Source organism: Lycium barbarum, chromosome 9 (assembly GCF_019175385.1).
Source record: "Lycium barbarum isolate Lr01 chromosome 9, ASM1917538v2, whole genome shotgun sequence".
NCBI classification, from domain to species: domain Eukaryota; kingdom Viridiplantae; phylum Streptophyta; class Magnoliopsida; order Solanales; family Solanaceae; genus Lycium; species Lycium barbarum.
Window position 1 is genome coordinate 2444271 of NC_083345.1, and position 24068 is coordinate 2468338.

General features: G+C 33.1%; 1 protein-coding gene across 1 annotated transcript; it reads right to left on the reverse strand.

Annotated features, from left to right (window-relative positions):
• Positions 1–13268: 13268 nt before the first annotated feature.
• Positions 13269–16310, reverse strand: LOC132610159 (5-OH-xanthotoxin synthase-like). Its single transcript, XM_060324447.1, has 3 exons — positions 15406–16310; positions 14240–14872; positions 13269–13560 (listed from the first exon to the last, which is right to left on the reverse strand). Exons 1-2 carry the CDS (start codon positions 16282–16284, stop codon positions 14264–14266), a joined length of 1488 nt encoding a protein of 495 aa, XP_060180430.1. The 5' UTR covers positions 16285–16310; the 3' UTR covers positions 13269–13560; positions 14240–14263.
• Positions 16311–24068: the final 7758 nt, after the last annotated feature.

Sequence of the window (24068 nt, forward strand, 5' to 3'; positions counted from 1 at the left end):
GTGTATAAATTGGCAAGTCCTAATTTTTCCAAACATTATGATTGAACCTGTCCCCTTCTAATTAACAAAATTCCACCCGGTCACTGGTATGCTTGTCAAATTCAAGCATCCTCTTAGTCAAATTAACGATAGATATTATATATAGATTAAGATTAGAAAAAGAGGCACTATTACAAATAGAGGTTTTTGCCATCGACATTCATGGGAAATTTGTGCTACAAAACATGATTTTCCCACCTCATTTCCACCGACCTAACTCACTGGGAAAATGCACGGTGGGAAACAGATTCCCATTGAAACGCTGCGAAATTTTCCAATTTTTTGATGTGAAAACACTACTTTTTTTTAATTATTTTTTCCATCGACATTCAGTGAGAAATAGTCACTAATCATTAGTGGCAAATTTAGTGGGAAAATAGAAATTTTTCTAGTAGTAAGAGAAAGAGAGAGAGAGAGAGTTGGCTTTGCGTAATTCCTGCATAATGCATTGGTCATATTTGTCGTAGAATGTATGGTAAAAACAACTCATCGGATTAACATTGCGTTGTGGCAACAAACGACTGCCAAAAAATCAAATCTTAAAACGTAAGTTAATAATAAGAGATTGGGTTCCTCTCTATTTTCCTTCACTCCATTTTCCCCAAGTTCTACCTTAGATTAAGGACATATGGCATGAGTTAGAGTTAATGGCTAAGATTTAACTGACTAAAACAAATTCCTAACCATGGTTTACATCATTTATAACTTATCCATAAATATATTAAAATATTCTTTCTCTTCCTATTTTACATTATGTGTTAAAACCACGGGAGTCGGGAAATGCCTAACACTTTCTCCTCGGCCAACAGAATTCCTTACCCAGATTTTGTTTTCGCGGACCAATAATAAAAGAGTCATTTCCTTTTGATTAGGGATTCATAAGGTGACTTGAAACACCAAAACTCAATTCCAAGTGACGACGCTGTATAAATAATTAATTCCTTCTCAAATGTCACTTCAATTGAAAAAACCCTTTAAATTAATAAAAACCTTGTGCGTGTTTATCGCACGGACCCAAAAGGGGTGTGACATCTTGCTTCTGTTTTGACAACAAATCTTTTTATCTTAATGAGAAAATGACAACCTGACTAGCTAATTTTCCCCGACTAAAATACTTTTTTTATTTACTAATACTTGATTATAGTTTGATATTTTGGGGAGCGATAGCGAGTTGAATTTTTAGTATAAAGTTGGTGCTTTTCACCCCATTCAAGAATTCTAACCTTTTACGTAATTGATTTTCATGTTTTGTATTTCTAGTTGGACCATTTCATACGAACCATATAATATTGTTAAAAATGGAAAAATGGAAGTGAAATGGGAACACTATTAGTGAGCTAATGACAGTACCTATCACTCAAATCAAGTTTAATGTAACTTTCTCCCTCCACCTCTGCAAACACTTAAATTTTTCGATGTTTTCTTCTTGATTACAACAAGAAATTTCCAATAACAAATTAAGGTTTTTTTTTTTTTTTGTTTCTAGTTTTCCATTCAGTATTCGATATCAGCACTGACGCTCCCAATAGTCCACATTTGCGCCGTGTAAGGCTCATTTTAAAGGGAAGCGCTCCCTATAAGATTCTGTGTTCAGGACACGAACCCAACACCTCTAATTGTAATACAAAATTGTTGAAATTGCATACCCGCTATTAGAACAGAAAACTATTCTGCAATTGCAGAATATCAGTGAACTCAAATGGCGATAGCAAATCACACGACACTTGCATTTTATTTGAAAACGATGCACAAAGAAAGAAGAAGAGAAATTTATGAATTTCAAATTTTCGATGTTTTCATGCTTCGGTGAATTAAAAATCTGAAGCAAAACTTCAACTTATATAGCCAACGAATCAATGTATTGAAAAAGTATGTTGAAATGGTGACTTATGAGAAAGGCACTGTTTGGTGCCATTGTTGCACATTCTAGTGGGTCTTTCACCCATTCAGTGACAGACCAGAAATTTGTATAAGCAGGTTCAATTGAAGATGATAATAGACGACATTATGAATGAACGATGTTGAGCAAGACAAGTTAAATTTACATGCAGCACTTTTTTTCTCATTTTCATAACTCGACCTCAGCATGAAGTCATTTTAAAGTTGGAACTCTTTGGCGTGGACAAAATATGTCTTTCCTAAGAAAAACAATTAAAAAAACTTTAAATTTACATAGGACCTTAGGGAAAAAAAAAATTAAAAGCCAGCAAAATCTTAGTTTTTAAACCAAAAACTGTACTTTAATGTAAATAATTGTAAAGTTTAACTTCAACAAAACAAACAACCTTTTAAACTTTAGAAGACTCTTTTTGACAAATTCAAAATTTAATTATACTCTAAGAAACTTAACTATCTAAAATCTATCTTGTTTATAAATGGAAAAGTTTTAGTTCATAAACAATAAGAAAAATGTAAATAGTTTCCTAAATTACATGCATTTATATGTTAACTAAATTGATAGGAGCAGAAAAAAATAAAGAAAAGTAGTTATATACTAAAAACCAACAATATTTAATGTAACTCAAATATACAATTCCACTAAACTAAACTAAAAAATGAACAGACCTACAAAAGAAAGAAATGATATCACTTAAGTTTTAACTTTTCTTTTAGAAAAAAAAGTAAAATGGATTTTAGATTTAGAATCAATCTTATTATTATAGTAAAGAAACAAGTAGAATACCTACAATTACAATTTACAAAGTAGATAGAAAGAAAAGAGATTAGTAGAAAGGAAGGACCCTCGCGTGCAAATTAAAAATAACAAACAAAACACATAAAAAACCGCAGAGGTTCGAACCCACGAGTGATGGGCCATGACCTCCAAGTGCCTTTTGAACCCACTAACCATGTCACCAAAGCAGGAGCAATGTGTTGGCGGCTTCAATAAACTAAATAATAGTAAGCTTTCTGCTTTAAACCAAATTGTCCATGTAGATTCAACATAATTTCTCGATGAAGTGGATTCAATTAATCCCACTAGATACCACGTGGGTCTGCCCCTGTACCCATTCACACTTTATCAAATCCCAACTTTTGATGTACCATGAGAGGGGATCGATTGTCTATGAGAGGGATCCCGCTCTATTTTTTGAAAGCTTATGAAAAATCCTACTTGACCCATAGATTGGGCCTGTTCCAATTTAAGTAGGTGCCGAGAAATTTCACTCCTATTTTCTGTAAAGTGTTTCTGAATTATTTATGAAAAGACATTCACTCCTAGAAGTGGATAAATTTACTAAAGAAAAAAGGTAGTCGCTTGAAAACCTAAAAAGTTTCTTTTTGGAGAAAAAAATAAAGAAAAAACATCTCAAAGTTTCAATGCAAAATATCAGTAATTAATATATTCTTGCTGAAGGACTATTTTGGTCCTTGTCTAGTTGTCTTCGAATTAAACTTTCAAAGTCCCTCCCTTTTTTTCTCGTTGTTCTATACTTTGAATAATTCCAAAACTCATTATCGTCGTTATCTTCTTATTTGTCCTTTTATTTGTCTTATTTATGGAAAGAAATTCTAAGAAATACTCCCTCCTTCTCAAAATATTTGTCGTCCTTATAAAAATACTTGTCTAAAAATATTTGTTGTTTTATTTTTCCAAAATAAAATTAAGTAGTTTTTTCCCACTTTACTCTTGTATTAATTACATCAATGGACAGATTTTGCATGTTCACATACCAACATTTAAGAGGCTTATCATTAATGGAGTAAATATTTATTGAAGAGAAAGAACATGATGAAATGTGTTAAGAGGGTAAACTATTCAAAATGTTACCCTTGTAAATGTTTTCTTAATGGGCTTATAAATGAAAAATTTTGAGACGGAGGGAGTATATAACATGATCTCAACCTAAAAGTTAATGCAAAATGGATATTAGTGCGGAAGAAAAGGTCTTGGTATTGTTTGCTTGTTGAGAGAAAGAGAAGGAGGAGGATAATTTATCACAAATATACTGAGTAAAAGAGTAAAACGTCCTTTTACGAGGATTAGTCTTTAGCTGTTTGCTGAAAAATTATTTCAGAGGGTTCTTGCTCAAAAGTTGAAACTTGGGGAGACAGATTTAGAATTTAAATACACCACTCTTAAGACTAAGTGTAGTGAAGGGCGAATCTAGAATTTACAGTTAGTTAAGTCATCATGCGAATTATTTTAGTATATTTCCACACATTTAAAGTCATCATGCGAATTATTTTAGTATATTTCCACACATTTAAAATGTATTTTAGACATGAAAACATAATGTAAGACGAAAGTAAAGAATTCAACTGGCGTCACAAAACTAGTGCAAAATCCACATCTTAGGTTAGTCTACATGCATCTACAGATAATTCCAAGGGACAAGGCATTTTCTTATGAATGTTAATTCCGGGTTTAACATTTGTGTCAATATCCTCTTTTTTCATCCCGCAAGGCAACTCCCAATCAAATGCATAAAGAAGATTTGACAATGCAAGTTTCACGGATGCAATTCTAAGTGTAATCCCCGGACATCCTCTTCTTCCTGCTCCAAATGAAATTAGGTTATAGTCTTATCCGTTGAGATCGATATCGCTATTCAAGAATCTCTCAGGTACACTACTAAAAAAAACTGTATTTTCCGATCTGAAAAAAGGGTCATTTCCGACCTCATGAGGTCGGTTTTGGGCAAAAACTTACCTCAAAACCGACCTCAATATTAGGTCGGAAAAGAGTGGGTCGGAAATATTACCGGCCTCATGAGGCCACAAAAAACCGACCTCATGAGGTCAGTAATATTTTTTTAGTCGGATGTTAATTATATAAAATACCGACCTCATGAGGTCGGTAATTTGCAATTCCCTGGAAAAATTTGCAAAAAACCGACCTCATGAGGTCGGTAATTTGCAATTTCTGGAAATATTTTGTAGAAAACCGACCTCATGAGGTCGGTAATTTGCAATTCCCTGAATTGTTTTGCAGAAAACCGACCTCATGAGGTCGGTAATTTGCAATTTCTGGAAATATTTTGCAAAAAACCGACCTCATGAGGTCGGTATTTTATGTGTCTGGCCCCAAAACCGACCTCATGAGGTCGGTACCTTGCAAGAAAAATGGTAGCACCTAGCTGTTTTTCCAGCTGCTCCCCTGTCAAGATGAAAATAATTTTACTTTCAACTAAAACCAGCTCAAATAGCTGCCAACAATACACCAAACTACTATAAATACATAAAACATTAAACTACTATTACAACACATATACTACAACCACCAATACATCAAATTCAATTTGAAACTACTTCAAAGTTGAATAAAAACATCAATCAAATATTCACAAGAGACTTAAGCTACTTCAACCTTTGCGAACATCAAAACAACATTAAACTACTTCAACATTGTAAACATCCACAAAACATTAAACTAGTCTACATTAAGTTAGTCTACAACATTAGACTAATTTCGTTTAACTATAACCTAGAAACTATAATCAACGAAACCCACAAAAGGGAGCAAAAAACCAACGCAGAATTAACCTAAGAGAAACTATAATCAACCAAATACACTAACCCATAAAACCAAATCAGTGAGAAACCCACAAAAGAAGCAAAAAAGTAAATGTCTTGAAGAACCCTGAACTAGATCCCAAACAATTAAAAAAAAAATACCTGGCATAGATGTTGGCAACGGCGTACTGGATGCTGGACCTGGCTGGGTGGCGACGGATCTGGCTAGCGGCGATGTGGGCGAGGGTAGGGTGGTGGAGAAAGGGAAAGAGAGAGAGAAGGGGGTTTAGATTTACAAAAGTAAAAATGAGGTAAAAGAAGAAGGAGGGTTTAGATTTTTATTAAATTTACCGACTTCATGAGGTCGGTAAATTTAATAAATGAATTGATCAGATTTTTTTATTAAATTACCGACCTACTGAGGTCAGTACATTATTTTTTCAAATTTTGATACAAAATTACCGACCTCATGAGGTCAGTTTATTTTTAAAAAAATTGAAAAATAAATATTATGACTTTACCGACCTCATGAGGTCGGTTTTTTTGTTTTTGGAGATTGGGGAAATCCTGTTTTTTTAGTAGTGGTATAAATTTTTCTGGATTTTTCCATATTTCAGGACCCCTTGCAATTGCCCATGGATTAACAAGAATTATAGTTGCTGACTGAATTCATACCCTTTTAGTGTGGATTTTTTCATTGATTTTCTTAGCAATAGGAGTGAAACTAGTGGATATAATCTAAATATCTCTTTTATCACTGATTTGAAACAAGACATATTTTTTACATCATTTTCATTCACAACGTCTTTGGTCCTAATTACTTTTCTGATATCTACTTGATTTTCTTCATGAACTTTGGATTCTTAATCAAGACTGTCATTGCCCATACTATTGCAGTTCTGCTAGTGTTTGATCCAGCAACTAACACATGCTACACAAAAATTGACGAGGAAGAAGATAAAAATTGCCATTGCATGAGAAATTCTCCAGATAATAATTAACACATTGACCCACCCATGTTTTATCCAACCCACATATTTTCCTCCTCTACATCTGTAAAAATGTAGATAATTGCACTTTCTTGAAACTAAATAGATGAAGCACACAAAATTTTCTCATTTCCCTCCAATAGTTGTTATACACAAAGTTATTGGTATTAATTTTTTATATTTGTGATATATGATTAAGAACTTCTTTTACTGTCTGGTAATTAACATGTGTGTCTTTGCTTATATAGAAAACTAGTCTTGGGCACGTGTGCCCCATTTTTATTTGTGTTGATTATTTTGAACTATACACACACATTATATGAAGACAGTTGTGTTATGATACAGAAAATACACCATATGCAATTTTCAATTTTCTAGAAGATTGAAAAAAAAATGTTGTAACTTCTCCGTTTGAAAAACTACAGAGATCCTAAGCTCACTCAAGTTTCAGCTAATGACCTTAAAGCACAGCTCAGGGGAACAACTTTACTGCTGAAATCTGATTTTAGTTGGGGCATTCAAAACCTCTTCAAAAGAAAAGTAGCATAATAATTTTGTGACACGTTCATTTAAGGGTGAAGCATGTTACTGATACCTATCATCCTTTTTTTAAAAAAAAAATGTCAGCATCAAGATGTCTTGAATCCACACATCAAGAAGTGAACAAACACTGAACTGCCGGGGGAAATTTAATGTAAATGGATACAGGAACTTGGTGACCTGGTATGAGAAAATATCAAGCATCCACTCCAAATACTATTTTCAATATCAAATTAGCACGTATAATTTCATGTGCCTCCTTTATGTTCTGGCCAAATGAAATTTAGTTACATTGTAAAGCAAGGCTAGAACTTTTCTGTCGTAAATGTGTGTCGTTCAATATCAAAGTTTCACTGCATGGCCCGGAACCAAAATGCCCCCAAAAAAAAATTTTGAACTAAAATACCCCAATAAAAAAAAAGATACCAAAGTACCCATAGCGCAGTAAAATACTGCGCTATAACACTAACGGAGACGGAACCGTTAAGTGCTATAGCGCAGTATTTTACTGCGTTATAGAAAGATTTTTTTTTTTTTTTTGGTACTTCTATAACGCAGTAAAATACTGCGTTATATAAGTACCAATTTTTTTTTCTTTCTATAACGCAGTAAAATACTGCGTTATAGAAGTACCAATTTTTTTTTTGTATAACGCAGTAAAATACTGCGTTATATAAACAGTACAAAAATAAAATAAAATTGGCCAACTTTATTTTTTGCAACACTTAGTGTTATTTTGCATACTTTGACCAATGATTAGTCGTGTGTCAAGACTCCGAAACGTCAATATTTTATATAAAACCTGATATTTATTTCTGCGTACAATAATGTAGGCCCAATACATCAAGGATACGTGACGTTCGGATCGTCATTTTAGGGGTTAAAAAGGTGCCCGAAGTAAGTTTTGCATTCTTTGACCAATGATTAGTCGTGTGTCAAGACTCCGAAACGTCAATATTTTATATAGAACCTGGTATTTTTTTCTGCGTACAATAATGTAGGCTCAATACATCAAAGATACGTAGACGTTCGGATAGTCATTTTAGGGGTTGAAAAGGTACCCGAAGTAAGTTTTGTTTGGAAACTTTAGGGTGTTTTATTTTTTAAGATTTTGATTTAAGCGTGTTATTTTTTAATCAAGACATAACTTTATTTTGAATATAAATATAATTCTAAAAAATATAGGGATAAAAACTAGTTGAAAAGTCGTCAAACTTTAGATGGTCATAACTTTGTGCTCGGACGTCCGTTTTATGCGGGGTTTTTTTAGCTTGCGTATTTTTTCGAGATCTATGCGGACAAACTACCGCCAGGCGGTTTGGCCGAGCCGATTTTTAAAAAAACGCCTTTTATCCCATTCAATTTCGATTTTCCCCCAAATTGGCGTGAAATTTTCAGTTTTATTTACTTATAAGATGATGATACGCAATAAATTTCAACGTAAAAATCTCGGGGTAATGTAGCTGTGAAGGTCAATTTCACTTCTACGGTTTCAATTTTTGAAAATAAAGCTGACTAATTTTCTCGACATATAATGTTGACTAAAATAACCTTACAGTCAAACACTAAGTTTTATCAAACAAAACTTACTTCGGGCACCTTTTCAACCCCTAAAATGACGATCTGAACGTCTACGTATCCTTGATGTATTGGGCCTATATTATTGTACGCAGAAAAAAATATCAGGTTCTATATAAAATATTGACGTTTCGGAGTTTTGACACACGACTAATCATTGGTCAAAGTATGAAAAATAACACTAAGTGTTGCAAAAAATAAAGTTGGCCAATTTTTTTTTTGTACTGTTTATATAATGCAGTATTTTACTGCGTTATACAAAAAAAAAAAATTGGTACTTCTATAACGCAGTATTTTACTGCGTTATAGAAAGAATTTTTTTTTTTTTGGTACTTCTATAACGCAGTAAAATACTGCGCTATAGTACTTAACGGCTCCATCTCCGTTAGTGCCATAGCGCAGTATTTTATTGCGCTATGGGTACTTTGGTAACTTTTTTTTTATTGGGGTATTTTGGTTCAAAATATTTGTTTTGGGACATTTTGGTTCCGGACTCGCATCTCGCATCCCAACAACATCCGTCACATAAAACTTCACACAATAGTTTTTTTTTTTTTTTTTTATCTTTTCCTTCTTCCAATAATAATAAATGCAATTTGTTACACCTCAGAAAAAAAAATTGAGTCCATGAAATAATTCTGCGGGTGAACAGTAGACGCGGATCGTCACAAAAAAGGAGCCAGAGGTTCCGGGTTCGATACCCCGTAGCGCTGCAGCGTGAAGAGGGATAATGGGGCGAGCCCCTGTGCGGACTGGCAGTACCCTGGCATAGACAATACATTGAGTAGTGGGTCCCAAAGGGGGTCGTCACACTAATGTTATTGATTATTACACCGTTCCGATATGGACGGGCAGCTTGCATATTATGCATATACGAAATTATGATGAGTATGAGTAAGACAACATGCATTACTTCTTTTATGATTGTCATTCAGATTCAGATTTTTCATATTAATGTTCACATTATATTAACATTGTCTTTCTTTATTATTTATGCCTCTCGTACTCAGTACAATGTTCGTACTGACGTCCGTTTTCTTTGGACGTTGTGTTCATGCCCACAGGTAGACAGGGAGGTGAGCTTGGTCCAGACCCTTAGTAGCTGTCAGCTGATTGAGAGCACTCCATTGTCCGGAGGTGCTTATGATTCTTCTTTTGGTATATATGCATATTTTGGGCACGACGGAGTCTTGTTTCGTCTATATGTTTAGTATGTCAGTAGAGGCTCGTAGATACGCAGTGTGGGTCAGATGGTCTCACAAGATGTTATTATTATGTATATATTATTTTGATGGCCGAGAGGCAAATGTATATAAGTATTCATGTTTCTATATAAAATATAATTTTCCTACAATTCGTGTATAAAATTGGTAAAAGGGCATTAAATGAGTAAGATGAGTATTAGAACGAGTGGTGCTCGGTGGCTAGCCTCGGGTACCCGTCACGGCCCCTAGCTGGGTCGTGACACAATTAGAGACCAACTACACAAACACATAGAGCTTTACTTGCATATATCAAATAAATAAATGTATGTCCCTTTTCTAACAAAAACTTAACCTTCTAGACAAAGGCAGACTCAGGATTTTGATGCAGAGGAGCATCAATGATCGGTCACTGCCTTAATATAAATATGTCACTTATTATGTAAAAGTTTGACATTTCTTATGCTAAGTTATTGGTAAAGAAGTAGTATAAAGTATAAAATTCAAAATTGGAAGAAACGAAAATAGGTTTAGAACGGAAAGAAAACAAACTCAACAAAAAATAGAAATAAAGGTACTGCAAGCGAGACTCGAACCTACGTGTCATATAAGGACGTAAGGGGCACAACAATCAAATGCACCAGAGCAATGAATATCTCTTAGGGGTCCTTTTAAATACATATATATTTTTCAGGGAAAAGGGCCTTATTTACCCCTCTACTTTGAAAAATGGTTCATATTTACCCCTCGTTATACTATCAGCCCATTTATACCCCTACAGTTACAATAGTTGAAATATTTGCCCCTATTTTTAACTCCCTGTCCCTGATAGTATAACGGGGGGGGGGGGGGGGGGGGGTAAATATGAACCTTTTTCCAAAGTGGAGGGGTAAATCAGGCCCTTTTCCCTTTGATTGCCGATTCTTCTATTTTTAGATAACGTTGCAAGTTTCCTAACTAGTTCTGATTTGCTAAAAGAACAATATATACAATAATTTTATGCAAAAGTAAGTTATTGCTTCATCCAAAAGAAGGTTTTACAATGGACATATTATAACAACAATTTATCCAAACGAGGGCATTACATTACATTCATCCAAACAAAGGCATCTAAAACAACTTTATGATAATATTTTTCAAGTTACACCAAAAACATAAATACTAGTCTCGTAAGGGCAATCACTTCATCATTGGAGCTGTAATGAAACCCAGGAAAAGTGCCAATGAAACCATAATTACCATCCACATCTTTGTTACTTTGTCTTCCAAAGTTGACCCATTTATGTTTTTGGTGTAACTTGAAAAATATTATCATGAAGTTGTTTTAAATGCCTTTGTTTGGATGAATGTAATGTAATGCCCTTGTTTGGATAAATTGTTGTCATAATATGTCCATTGTAAAACCTTTTTTTGGATGAAGCAATGCCTTACTTTTGCATAAAATTATTGTGTATATTGTTCTTTTAGCAAATCAGAACTAGTTAGGAAACCTGCAACGTTATCTAAAAATAGAAGAATCGGCAATCAAAGGGAAAATGGCCTGATTTACCCCTCTACTTTGGAAAAAGGTTCATATTTACCCCCCATTATACTATTAGGGACAGGGGGTTAAAAATAGGGGCAAATGTTTCAACTATTGTAACGGTAGGGGTATAAATGGGCTGATAGTATAACGGGGGATAAATATGAACCTTTTCCCAAAATAGAGGGGTAAATCAGGCCCTTTTCCCTATTTTTAAAGGTATATACATCATATATGTACAGGATATTTTTGAGGTTGGGGGACACGTGACCCCCTCCTAATAGGGTGGGTTCGCCCCTACTTCTAGATAAAACAATTTACAAAATAAGGAAAAAGAAACAGATGAATATTACCAAATCGCAAACTATCACGCTTGAAGTTTGATTTTGACAAAACAATCTCATCCAGAGGATACAAAGAGCGCACTAAACTCAGGCAGTTGTTCCTTGCCCTACCTCCTCATACAATGTGTAATGCTATGATCCAATCAAATACTTCTTCTTGTCCATTATTCAAAACGGTCTCTTGTGCCGATTACACAAACGCCTCAATACTATTGAACGCCAAGTAACCCACAAACAAATATAGCTCATTTGGATCCCTAAATTCTTCATTAACCAAAGCATAAACCAGAAAACTATTTTTAAAACTTTTCAAAGTACTTACAAACTGACTCAAACACGTTCAGTCACTTAAAAAGTACAATTATTAAAACCAGATCCATAAGAGAAAAATAAGATAACAAAGAACATGAAATCAGCAATACATAGCGGAGCTAAACAGAGAGTCACAAACATGAAATCCCTGTCCAACAAAAACACACAAAGATAGCCAAAATAAAAACCGAAAGAAGTGCTACTCGCTCTATCCCAATTTAAGTGGTCTTTCGGATTTCGAGAATCAAACTTCTAAATTTTGACCGTGAATTCATACATAAGAGCTTTTAAGTTTTTCGAAATAAAATTCACATAATTGAAAACAGTACATAAAAATAGTACTATAAATCAGAATAATCAGCATTTCAGAATATTCACTTAAAAAAAACTGAAATAAGATCTCTTGTGTTTAAAATCGGTACCACAAACACATAGCCAATGTTACCCACAATTTTTCTCGGAAGTTCTCCGGTCTCCTTTCGCGGTGAAAACAAAGTACCAGAAAACAAAATTAACAAAATAATAGCAGTGACATACATACCTGGAGAACGTGTATTTGAGCCAAAGAAATAAGATAATTGACAAACACATCGTCTTATGGTGGACATTTATATAGAGCAACAGAGAATGGAAAAAGATTGTGGGCAGAAATTAATACTGGGGAAGATGAAAAATAGAAATAAATTAGGTAATAGACAATGCTCTTAATAAAGTTTTCAAAGCAGAGGTGTTTGACATTGTTGAAACTGAACAAAGAATTAAAGTAGACGGAAATAAGAACAGAACAATATCCTTTCAGATGCCACATGAAATGGCTTTGAACAGTCAAATGGGTTTAATGATGGCATTATTGTAAAGACCTTAATTGCCAGTTTCATTATTTATTACTTTTCCAAACCATGCCTACTGCTCCTGAACGTGATTAGATATTGTAAAGCATTACATTAACAGTTTCAGTATTTATGGCTGCTCCAAACCTTTTGTGTTTCCCTCTATCTCAATGCTCCTCAAGTGATTAGCTTTGATGTAATTATCATATTAAAGATTTCATTCAATGTAGAAAATAATTTAAGTTTAGCCTCAATGTAATTATAATATTTATTAGTATATTAGATGTTTTATGTTTTTTTTCACATTTAAATTAATTTACAGTAGGGGAAAAATTATTATGCGAAATATTATATTCGGCTGACGTTATATATCCATAACATATAACATTCATCATTTAGCTCTAATAACATTTATTCTCACATGCATATGATAATATATATGTCAGAGTGTCTGATATGTGTATACACGTTACTTTTTTGTACAACTACATACATAGTTCAAACTTAAATAATAACAAGTACAATTAAACTTACAGAATTAAAGACAAAAAATTCGAGTTTGAAGCATAAATTCGAGTTTGAAGGACAAAAAATAAAGACCAATCCATTTGAAGGATAAAAATTAAAGACCAGCACAAAGTAGAGACAAAAGTGCAAATGACCCCAACTCAAACCAAGAAGGTGTGCTTCTACCAATGTGGGCATATGGGCAAGCAGATTCATCGGGCCTAGATTTCCAGAGCAAAACTACAAAAACAAGAAATTAGAGTTAGTATTTACGGGCCCACCTCAAGGCAATAAAGATCGTATACAACATGAATTCTATATTTGATATTGATTCTTTCATACTTTCATCCTTGAAAAAGAAAGCTGGGAGTTATATGAACGATAACTTCCATTTATAACTCCACGAGAAACACAACAATCCTTATACGCTTTTGGTCTTGGAACGAGTCAACACTGCTAGACATCTCGAAAGAGAAGCATAACAATTTCGCCTTAAGGATAGTTATTTCATAAATAATATTGTCCTTAAAAGTTTTAAAGAATTATATATATTCATCTCATTATTCAAAGTATAGATAGGGTCGTCTTTTATCTGATACGAACTTTTTCTAATAACTATGCTAATGATCTTCCCAACTATAAAACTAATACACCAGCCTAACTAAGCTCAACTGGATATTGTCAAACGAACAGAATAGTAGAGGACTAAAGAAAGTCCTAACTACTGAAATATAAGTTCAACGTATTATAAAAAGTATATCGAAACGGACGAATGGGGAAATGTGATTTCAAGATTTAAAGTTGTTACTGGGTTTAGCGAGAGGGTCATTTATTATATGCATTTCATAATATTTTAGATATGTATACATAAATAGAGCCGAAAGCGATGATGTATTTCAGCTTATTTCACAAAACTCACCTTAGATTCACGTTTGACTGTAATCTAGAAATAACTTTTAGGGATAAGGAAAAGCTCATTTTTCTTATGCATCGTAATTCCAGGCCTAACATTTGTGTCAATATCCTCTTTTTTCATCCCACAAGGTAACTCCCAGTCAAATGCGTAAAGAAGATTTGACAATGCAAGTTCTGTGGAAGCAACCCCAAGTGTAATTCCTGGGCACCCTCTTCGTCCTGCTCCAAAAGGAATTAGCTCATAGTCTTGTCCCTTGAAATCAATATCATTATTCAAGAATCTCTCAGGTATAAATTCTTCTGGATTTTCCCATATTTCAGGATCTCTTGCAATTGCCCATGAGTTAACATGAATTATTGTTCCTGGCTGAATTTCATACCCTTCTAGTGTGGATTTATCCATTGATACTCTTGGCACTAGCAGTGGAACCGGTGGATACAATCTAAATGTCTCTTTTATAACTGCTTTCAGATAAGACATATTTTGGATATCATCTTCATTCACAATGCCTTTGTTCCCAATTGAAGTTCTGATTTCTTCTTGAACTTTCTTCATGACTTTTGGATTCTTCATCAAAGCTGTCATTGCCCATACTATTGCAGCTGCACTAGTGTCTGATCCAGCAATTAATACATTCTACACAAACAAAAAAAAATGACAAGGAAAAGATAAAAATTGTAAATTCACGAGAAATTCTCAAGGCAATAATAAACACAATTGTGCTTCTTATTACATGTATAATGAAGGTGGAAAAATCGATCTATTTTTTAATAATCCACCCAACAAAATTTGAATTGGCTCATTCATTGACCTTGATGCAAGACATTAAATTCGAAATGACCCATAAAGATATTGGGTTAGTGCAACCCAGTGAGTCAAATTGCAGTCCAACCTTAAATATACAAAATTAAATTTGAAGATAATTGAAAATCTGAAATAATATAGCTAATAATTTAAAAAAAGAGTTGTCAGATTATTTTAAAAAAAGAAACATAAAAAGAGAAGGGAGTTCGTGTCATGTTGAGGTCGAGTTATGACCGTCGTTTGACCTATCTATCTTAACCCAACCTATTTTCACTCGGCTGGTGGTCTGGGGCGTGGCGGGGGGAGGAGGAGGGTGCGCACGCAGGTGCATGTCAAATAGGTCGGTTTAAGACATGGGAAATTACCATTAGAAGTCCTTTTATGTCTTCCAAAGTGAGATTAATTGGTGTTGATTTCTCTTTCTTCAATTGAAGCAAAAGATCAACAATATCTCCTTCCATGGATTTTGGCCTATTGGGATCCTGATGCTGCTCAATAAGTACTTCATAAAACTCATCCAAGTTCTTGAAATTCCTCTCAAGTCTATTTGTCAATCCAGTAAGTTTATCAATCCAACTTAAAGAAGGAAAAAAGTCAGACACAAAAAGGCTAGCCACCAAAGCTTGTGCTTCAGCCAAAAGATAATCAAATCTCTTTCTTTCATGTGCTTCTTCATCAAACCTAACACCAAAAGCAACTCTGCAGATAATCGTACTAGTTAGTGAAATCATTGAATTGCTCAAATTTATTATTTGTGAAGTGGCAGCTTGTTGAAATATTTTCTTGATCATTCTTGATACTTCATCTTCACGAATTGGACTATATAATTGTACTTTCTTGAGACTAAATAGATGAAGCACACAAAATTTTCTCATTTCTCTCCAATAGTCATTATAAGGTGAAAAGACTATGTCACGACCATTATAAGATAATTTTTGCTGACTGAGAATAGAAGGTCTACTACAATATATTAAATCTTGTGTCTTGAGTACTTCTTTGGCTAAGTTTTTTGAAGAAACTACAACCATTTGAGCAGAAGCAAGTTTCAATGAGAAGATTTCTCCATATTTCTTTGAAAGTTTCCAAAAATAGATATGAGGGGTTAAAGTATCATATTGATGCAAATTTCCAATGAATGGTAGACCAACAGGACCTGGTGGCAGTGTGTTTCTTCCACCCTTTCTGGCTTTAGGAAGAAGGAAAATGAGAATGATAGGTAGGGTTACGAGTAGAAAGAGCATCATTTTCTGTGTCTAATTGCCTAGTCACTTGATATGTCTTATATAGGTGGATCTTATGCTGAACCTTTTCCTTCTTTTTTTTTATTTTTCAATTAAATAGTATAATTTTCATACAATTTGGGTGTGTTTGGTACAAGGAAAACAATTTTCCAATATTATTGGATCTTACGTTAAACTTTTCCCTTTTGTTTTTAGTTCAATTAATTAAAGAGTATAATCTTCATACAACTTGAGTGTGTTTGGTACGAGGAAAAATATTTTTCACTTATGTAGTTTTCTTACTTTCTTGTGGTAAGTAAGCAGCTATTCTCCCAGTTAGAACATTTATATATAATTTAGGTAACTATTATTGTGTGGAGGAAGGAGTTGGGGTGGGATGGGGGCGGGAGGGGGAAGGAGACGATTAGTGTGGAATGCCAGTTGTTTTTCCTACTCTCACTAGGGAAGTTATTTTTCTAGTTTTTAAGGTACTTATTTTCCTAAAGAAAATATTTTTCAAAATATGTTGACCAATCAAACATGAAAAAATTCAAAAATAATATGAAAAATATTTTCCTCCATTCTGAATACACCCACGCAGTGCAATAGTTGTCTCGTCACATAAAATATAAGGAAAATCTTGGAGACTTCCTCTTAAATTTCACTTCGTAACTATAACCAATCTTATTAGCTTAAGAAATTACACTTATCTCGCTTATCTTGCTTCGGTTTTGACGACAAATCTTTTTATCTTAATGAAAAAATGACAAGCTGACTAATTTAGTAATACTTGATGCTTTTCACCCCATTCAAGAATTCTAACCTTATACGTAATTGATTTTCCTGTTTTGTTTTTCTAGCTGGACCATTTCGTACTAACCATATAATAGAGTTACAAAATGGAAAAATGGAAGTGAAGTGGAAAAAATATTAGTGAGCTAATGACAGTTCCTATCACCCAAATCAAGTTTAATGCAACTTTCTCCCTCGACCTCTGCAAATCCTTAACTTTTTCGATGTTTTCTTCTCGATTGCAACAAGAAATTTTCAATAACAAATTAAGGATTTTGTTTTTTCTAGTTTCCAACACCTCTAATTGAGATACATAATTTTTGAAATTGATACACGCTATAAAGATAGGGTAAAAAAAAAAAAATTGGCCGCGAAAATTAAGGCTTGAAAATTGACCTTGTCCTCTAGCAATAGACACTTTCACGTTTTCAATATATTTGTCTCACCTATAAGTCTATTACACATCAAATGTGAAGGAGTCTGGAGCCTAAATGGCACAAATTTGGACCAAAATCTCCAAAAGGGATTGTGGCCTACGCAATAAATTAAAATGGGTTAATCGTGTAGTCCTATACGATTTATCCATTTTTTAACTGCTTCCGTCTTTTCGTCCGTGAAATTTTTTTAAAAAGAAATTAAAGGGCAAATCATATACCACTACAAGATTTGCGAAAAAATCTTTTTTCAAATCGTGTAGATGTACATGACTTAACTCATCCTATGTTAATGAATTCAATGAGCAATTTTAGTTTAATTCAATGAGCAATATCCCACGTCAATGAAACTGAACAATAACTTTTATGCCTTTAGCTAAACATTTAATCACTTTGTACAATAAACAAATTGCTATTACTCCCTCCGTCTCAAATTATTTGCCATGCCTATTAAAAATAGTTGTCTCAAATTATTTATCGTTGTAGAAGTTCAAGACAAAATTAATTAATTTTTTTTCCATTTTACCCTTAGTAAAATTTTGTTATTAATGGAGATGACATGCATATATAAGAGTCAACATTTAATGAAGATAAATTATAATTTAGATATAAATAAGGGTAAAGTAGTCAAGACTGCCTCCTAATTAATATTTCTTAAGACACGTGTAAAATAAAAAAGCGACAAATAATTTCTTAAGAAAAAGAAAAAAAGGTGCAAAGACAATGTCATGATCATTGTAAGACGACTTTTGCCGGCCAAGAATAAAAGGTTTACTACAAAAATAGTAAATCTTGTGTCTTCGTAACTTCTTTTGCTAACTTTGCTAAAGAAGCTACAACTATTGGAGTAGAAGCAATCCTCAGTGAGAATATTTTCCATATTTCTTGGAAGGGTTCCAAAAATAGATATGAAAGGTTAAACTATCATATTGATGCAAATTTCCAATGAATGGGGGGCCTATAACGCCTGGTGGTAGATTATTTTTGCCACTCTTTCTGGCTTTAGGAAGAAGAAAAATAGGAAGGGCTAGAAAAATGCAGAAAGAGCGTCATTTTGTTGTCCAACTGCACAAATAATACTAGTCACTTGAATGTCTTATACTCCTATATATATGAAAAGGATCTTGGTTTAAAATTTTCCTTTTCTTTTTTGATTAAAGATTATATAATTTCTGTTCAGTGACAATATAGAAGAATTTTAGATTATCAGGTCACCTAATATATACTAACTATATATAAGCAACTATACACAACAAGTGGAACCATATACTTGAAAAATAAGACAAGCAACTTGCTGCATCAAACTAATAATGCAAAAAAAAAAAAAAAAAAAAAACTACCAATATATATTATTTAAATCCTTAATTAAAGGTATGCTAAAAGGTGGTCTCCCGATGATAGATCCTCCCTTATTGGTGGGTGATGATTTATTGAATGGTGTAACAAAAAGAAATTTTATAATTTATAGCAAAATGGATATTCCATTTATAAACTTACCTATCAATGACCAGACCCTTTTGATAAGAGGGGATAAAAGTTTGTAGTTAAAAATCGGAGAGAATGAGATTTTTTGCACAAAGTTGGTCAAAAATTCAAACCTTTTATGTAGATGCTATACTTCTCATGATTTTTCTTGTTGTATCATTTCATGAACCATATAATATAGTTATAATGGAAAATATTAGAGTGAAATCGGAGCAAATATTAGTGGAATAATGGCAATACCTGTCGGTAGAGGTGTCAAAATGGACAGGCCCAGCTCAACCCAACCCAGCCCTAAAGGGCCAAAGAATTAAATGGGCTAGGACGGGCTGACCCTTTTAATTGAAGGGTCTGCAAAATGACAGCCCAACCCAGCCCCGGGGGGTTGTGGGCCAGCCCTTTAAATTTTTTTATCTTCTAAAATAATATTTTCTAAGTGATTTTTGGTACAATTTGAACATGAAAGTTTTGCGGTATGAAATAGAAGAAACTTTTGCAATGTGAAATAGAATCTTCTACCACCCATTCTTGCGCAAATTCGTATCATAGAAGAAAAAATTCAAGAGAACAAACATAAATTATTATTTTTAATCACTAATTCAGATTACGTTCAAAAGAAATTAAACATAATATAAATTCTAAGACTAAAAATTATTACTCCAGTTTTTAATTACTACTTAGTACTAAGTACATTTTTTTTTCCTCATTACTTTTTATCTTTTTGTTTAATTTACTTATATTTTTTTTAAATGAATTAATTTATTATTATTTTCTAGCCTCAAGGGCTGACCTCACCTCAACCCTTGAGGCCGGCGGGCCGAGAGAAGCTGGGCTTTTGAGCCTCACTTCTATATGGGCCAAAGAAATTTTAGCCCAATCCTCCTTAAATTAAGGGTTGGGTCGGCCTCACGGGCCAAGCCTATATTGACAGCTCTACCTATCAGTACTCAAATAAACTTTGTGCATATAAATCACGAGTGATAGAGAAAAATCATAGCCCAGAATTGGAAGCTTGAAAATGACCTCTGTCCTCTAGCAATCAATATTTTTCGATTTTTAGTCAGCAAAAATTGAAGCTTGAAAAAGACCATTGTCCTCTAGCAATCAATATTTTGCCCATAACTAAAATAGCATTAGCGAAAGGCCATATATAGGATAAGTGAATAAATATCTTGTTTGGATAATAGCACCTTTGGTTCTCAATTATTTATAAATTTTAATTCTAATATCTGTGTTATATGATTAAGTACATATTAATAGATATGTGTGTCTTTATCCTTTTACATAGAAGATATGACTAAAATACTTTTTTTATTTACTAAAACTTGATTATAGTTTGATATTTTGGGAAGCGACAGCGAGTTAGGTTTTTTAGTATAAAGTTGGAGAGGGTAGATACTTGATGCTTTTCACCCCATTCAAGAATTCTAACCTTTTACGTAATTGATTTTCATGTTTTGTTTTTCTAGTTGGACCATTTCATACGAACCATATAATATTGTTACAAAATGGAAAAATGGAAGTGAAGTGGGAACACTATTAGTGAGCTAATGACAGTACCTATCCCTCAAATCAAGTCTAATGCTACTTTCCCCCTGGACCTCTGCAAACACTTAACTTTTCGATATTTTCTTCTCAATTGCAACAAGAAATTTCCAATGACAAATTAAGGTTTTGTTTCTTTCTAGTTTTTCCTTCAATGTTAGGTATCAGCACTGGTGCTCCCAATAGTCCACATTTGCGCTGTGTAAGGCTCGTTTTAAAGGGAAGCGCTACCTATAAAATTCTTTTGTGTTCAGGACACGAACCCAACACCTCTAATTGAGATACATAATTATTGAAATTAATACGCGCTAATTAGAACAGAAAAACTATTCTGCAATAGTGGCTATGAAAATTGCAGAACATCAGTGAACTCAACTGTCAGCAGCAAATCGCATGACACTTGCGTTTTATTTGAAAACAATGCACAGAGAAAGAAAAAAAGGAATTTCAGAATTTCAAATTTTCGATGTTTTGATGCTTCGGTGAATTAAAAATCTAAAGCAAAATTTCAACTTATATAACCAACGAATCAGTGTATTGAAAAGGTTCCTTGTGAGAAAGGCACCGTTTGGTGCCCTTGTTGCACATTCTAGTGGGTCTTTCACCCATTCACACTTTATCAAATCCCAACATAGAACCTATACTTTTGATGTACCTTGAGAGGGGATTAGTTGCTGTGAGCGGGATCCTGCTCTATTTTTTGAAAGCTTATTAAAAATCCTACTTGACCCATAGATTAGGGCCTGTTTCAATTTAAATAGGTGCTGGGAATTTTCACTCCTATTTTCTGTAAAGTGTTTCCGAGTTATTTACGAAAAGACATCTACTCCTAGAAGTGGACGAATTAACTTAAAAAAAAAAAAAAAAAAAAAAAAAAAAGAGGAAGTCGCTTGAAAAACCAAAAAAAATCTTTTTGTAGAAAAAAGATAAAGAAAAAACATCTCAAAGTTTCAATGCAAAATATCAGTAACTAATATATTCTTGCTGAGGGACTATTTTGGTCCTTGTCTTCGAATTAAACTTTCAAAGTCCCACCCTTTTTTTTCCTCATTGTTATATACTTTGAATAATTCCAAAAGTCGAATTATCATCGTTATCTTCTTATTTGTCCTTTTCTTTGTCTTATTTATGGAAAGAAAATCTAAGAAATATATGACATGATCTCAATCTAAACTTTAATGCAAAATGGATAATAGTGTGGAAGAAAAGGTCTTAGGTGTTGTTTGCTCGTTGAGAGAAACGGAAGGAGCGTTCTTGATTTACCAAGAGAAGACCATTAAAGAGATTGAAGAACGAGAATAATTTATCACAAAAAATACTGAGTAAAGGAGTAAAATTGTCCTTTGACAAGGATTAGTATTTTTCATTCACAATGTTTTTGGTTTCAATTACTTTTCTGATATTTTTTTGGATTTTCTTCCTGACTTTTGGATTCTTAATCAAGCATGTCATTGCCCATATTACTGCAGCTGCGCTAGTGTCTGATCCAGCAATTAATACATGCTACACAAAAATTGATGTGGAAGAAGATAAAAATTGCCAATGCATGAAAAATTCTCAAGATAATAGTTAACACATTAGTGTTACATATTAGAGATGGCAAAATCAATCCATCTTTTAGTAATCGCCCCAACTAAGTTTAAACAGGTTGTGTGTTTGACCCGTTTGTTTGACTTTACTTAACATGTTAAATTTGAAATAACATGCTAAACTATTTGGTTGAACAATCAAATAGTGTATACCAGATGGGCCATAATACAGTCCAAACACAAACTTACAGACAAAATCAAATTTGGAAATTGAGATTTATAAAAATAAAAATAAAAGAATTTAAGCTAACAATTTAAGAAAAATAAATTAGCTTATTTTTATAAAAAAGGAAAATACAAAAGGATGGGAGTTGCGTCGTGTAGGGCGTATTGAATTACGATCAGTCATTTAACCTAACCCGACTGATCATTTTACCACAAGCAAATTTGAACAGGTCAGATCTCAACCCATGTTGATCCACCCATGTTTTATCCAAACCACATATTTTTGTTCTCTACATCGGTAAAAATGTTGATAATTGCACTTTCTTGAAACTAAATAGATGAAGCACACCAAATTTTCTCATTTCCCTCCAATAGTTGTTATACCGACTATGTATTTCTGTTACAATTAATACACAGATTGGGCAAATGCCTAATCCCCACCAATGGTGGTTTTAAGAAAAAGAAAAAATGGTGCAAAGACAATGTCATGATCATTTTAAGACGACTTTTGCCGGCCAAGAATAAAAGGTTTACTACAAAAATAGTAAATCTTGTGTCTTCGTAACTTCTTTTGCTAGCTTTGCTAAAGAAACTACAACTATTGGAGTAGAAGCAATCCTCAGTGAGAATATTTTCCATATTTCTTGAAAGGGTTCCAAAAATAGATATGAAAGGTTAAACTATCATATTGATGCAAATTTCCAATGAATGGGGGGCCTATAACGCCTGGTGGTAGATTATTTTTGCCACTCTTTCTGGCTTTAGGGAGAAGAAAAATAGGAAGGGCTAGAAAAATGCAGAAAGAGCGTCATTTTGTTGTCCAACTGCACAAAATAATACTAGTCACTTGAATGTCTTATACTTCTATATATATGAAACGGATCTTGGTTTAAAATTTTCCTTTTCTTTTTTGATTAAAGATTATATAATTTCCGTTCAGTGACAATATAGAAGAATTTTAGATTATCAGGTCACCTAATATAGCACTAACTATATATAAGCAACTATACACAACAAGTGGAACCATATACTTGAAAAATAAGACAAGCAACTTGCTGCATCAAACTGATAATGCAAAATAAAAATAAAAAATGCCAATATATATTATTTAAATCCTTAATTAAAGGTATGCTAAAAGGAGGTCTCCCGATGATAGATCCTCCCTTCTTGGTGGGTGATGATTTATTGAATGGTGTAACAAAAAGAAATTTTATAATTTATAGCAAAATGGATATTCCATTTATAAACTTACCTATCAATGACCAGATCCTTTTGATAAGAGGGGATAAAAGTCTAGTTAAAAATCGGAGAGAATGAGATTTTTTGCACAAAGTTGGTCAAGAATTCAAACCTTTTATGTACAGTCAAACCCCTCTATAACAGCATCGTTGGGTCTAAAATTTTATGACTCTTATAGAGAGTTGCTGCTATACACTTATAACAGCATTTGCCATTAAAATAATGTGTGGTTTATATAGGCAAAAAAAAAAAAATGCATAAAACCTATGCTTTTTATTTTTAATGTTGTAAAAAATAACAAATTATTTAAAATTTAAATCTCAAGATATGAATACTTCACTAACTAAACATTTAAGAAAGTTAATACAATTTTAATAAATTCATAACTGAATGTATAAAGTTTTAAGCTCTAAGACACACATTTTAAATCTACAGAAATATAGTATATTAAAATATCAAATTAAATATTTTTCCATGAAGCTCTTTTATTTATTGTAATAAAACAATGATATTCATATGTATATTGAATAAAGTTACAGAAGACAATGATGTTCTTAGATTA

Excerpts from the sequence above, each read along its gene's own strand:
- LOC132610159 (XM_060324447.1), bottom strand. The coding sequence starts at position 16,284 with ATGATGCTCTTTCTACTCGTAACCCTACCTATCATTCTCATTTTCCTT. Across the intron at positions 14,873-15,405 it reads ACATAAAAGGACTTCTAATG|AATGTATTAATTGCTGGATC; the intron begins GTAATTTCCCAT and ends TTGTTTGTGTAG.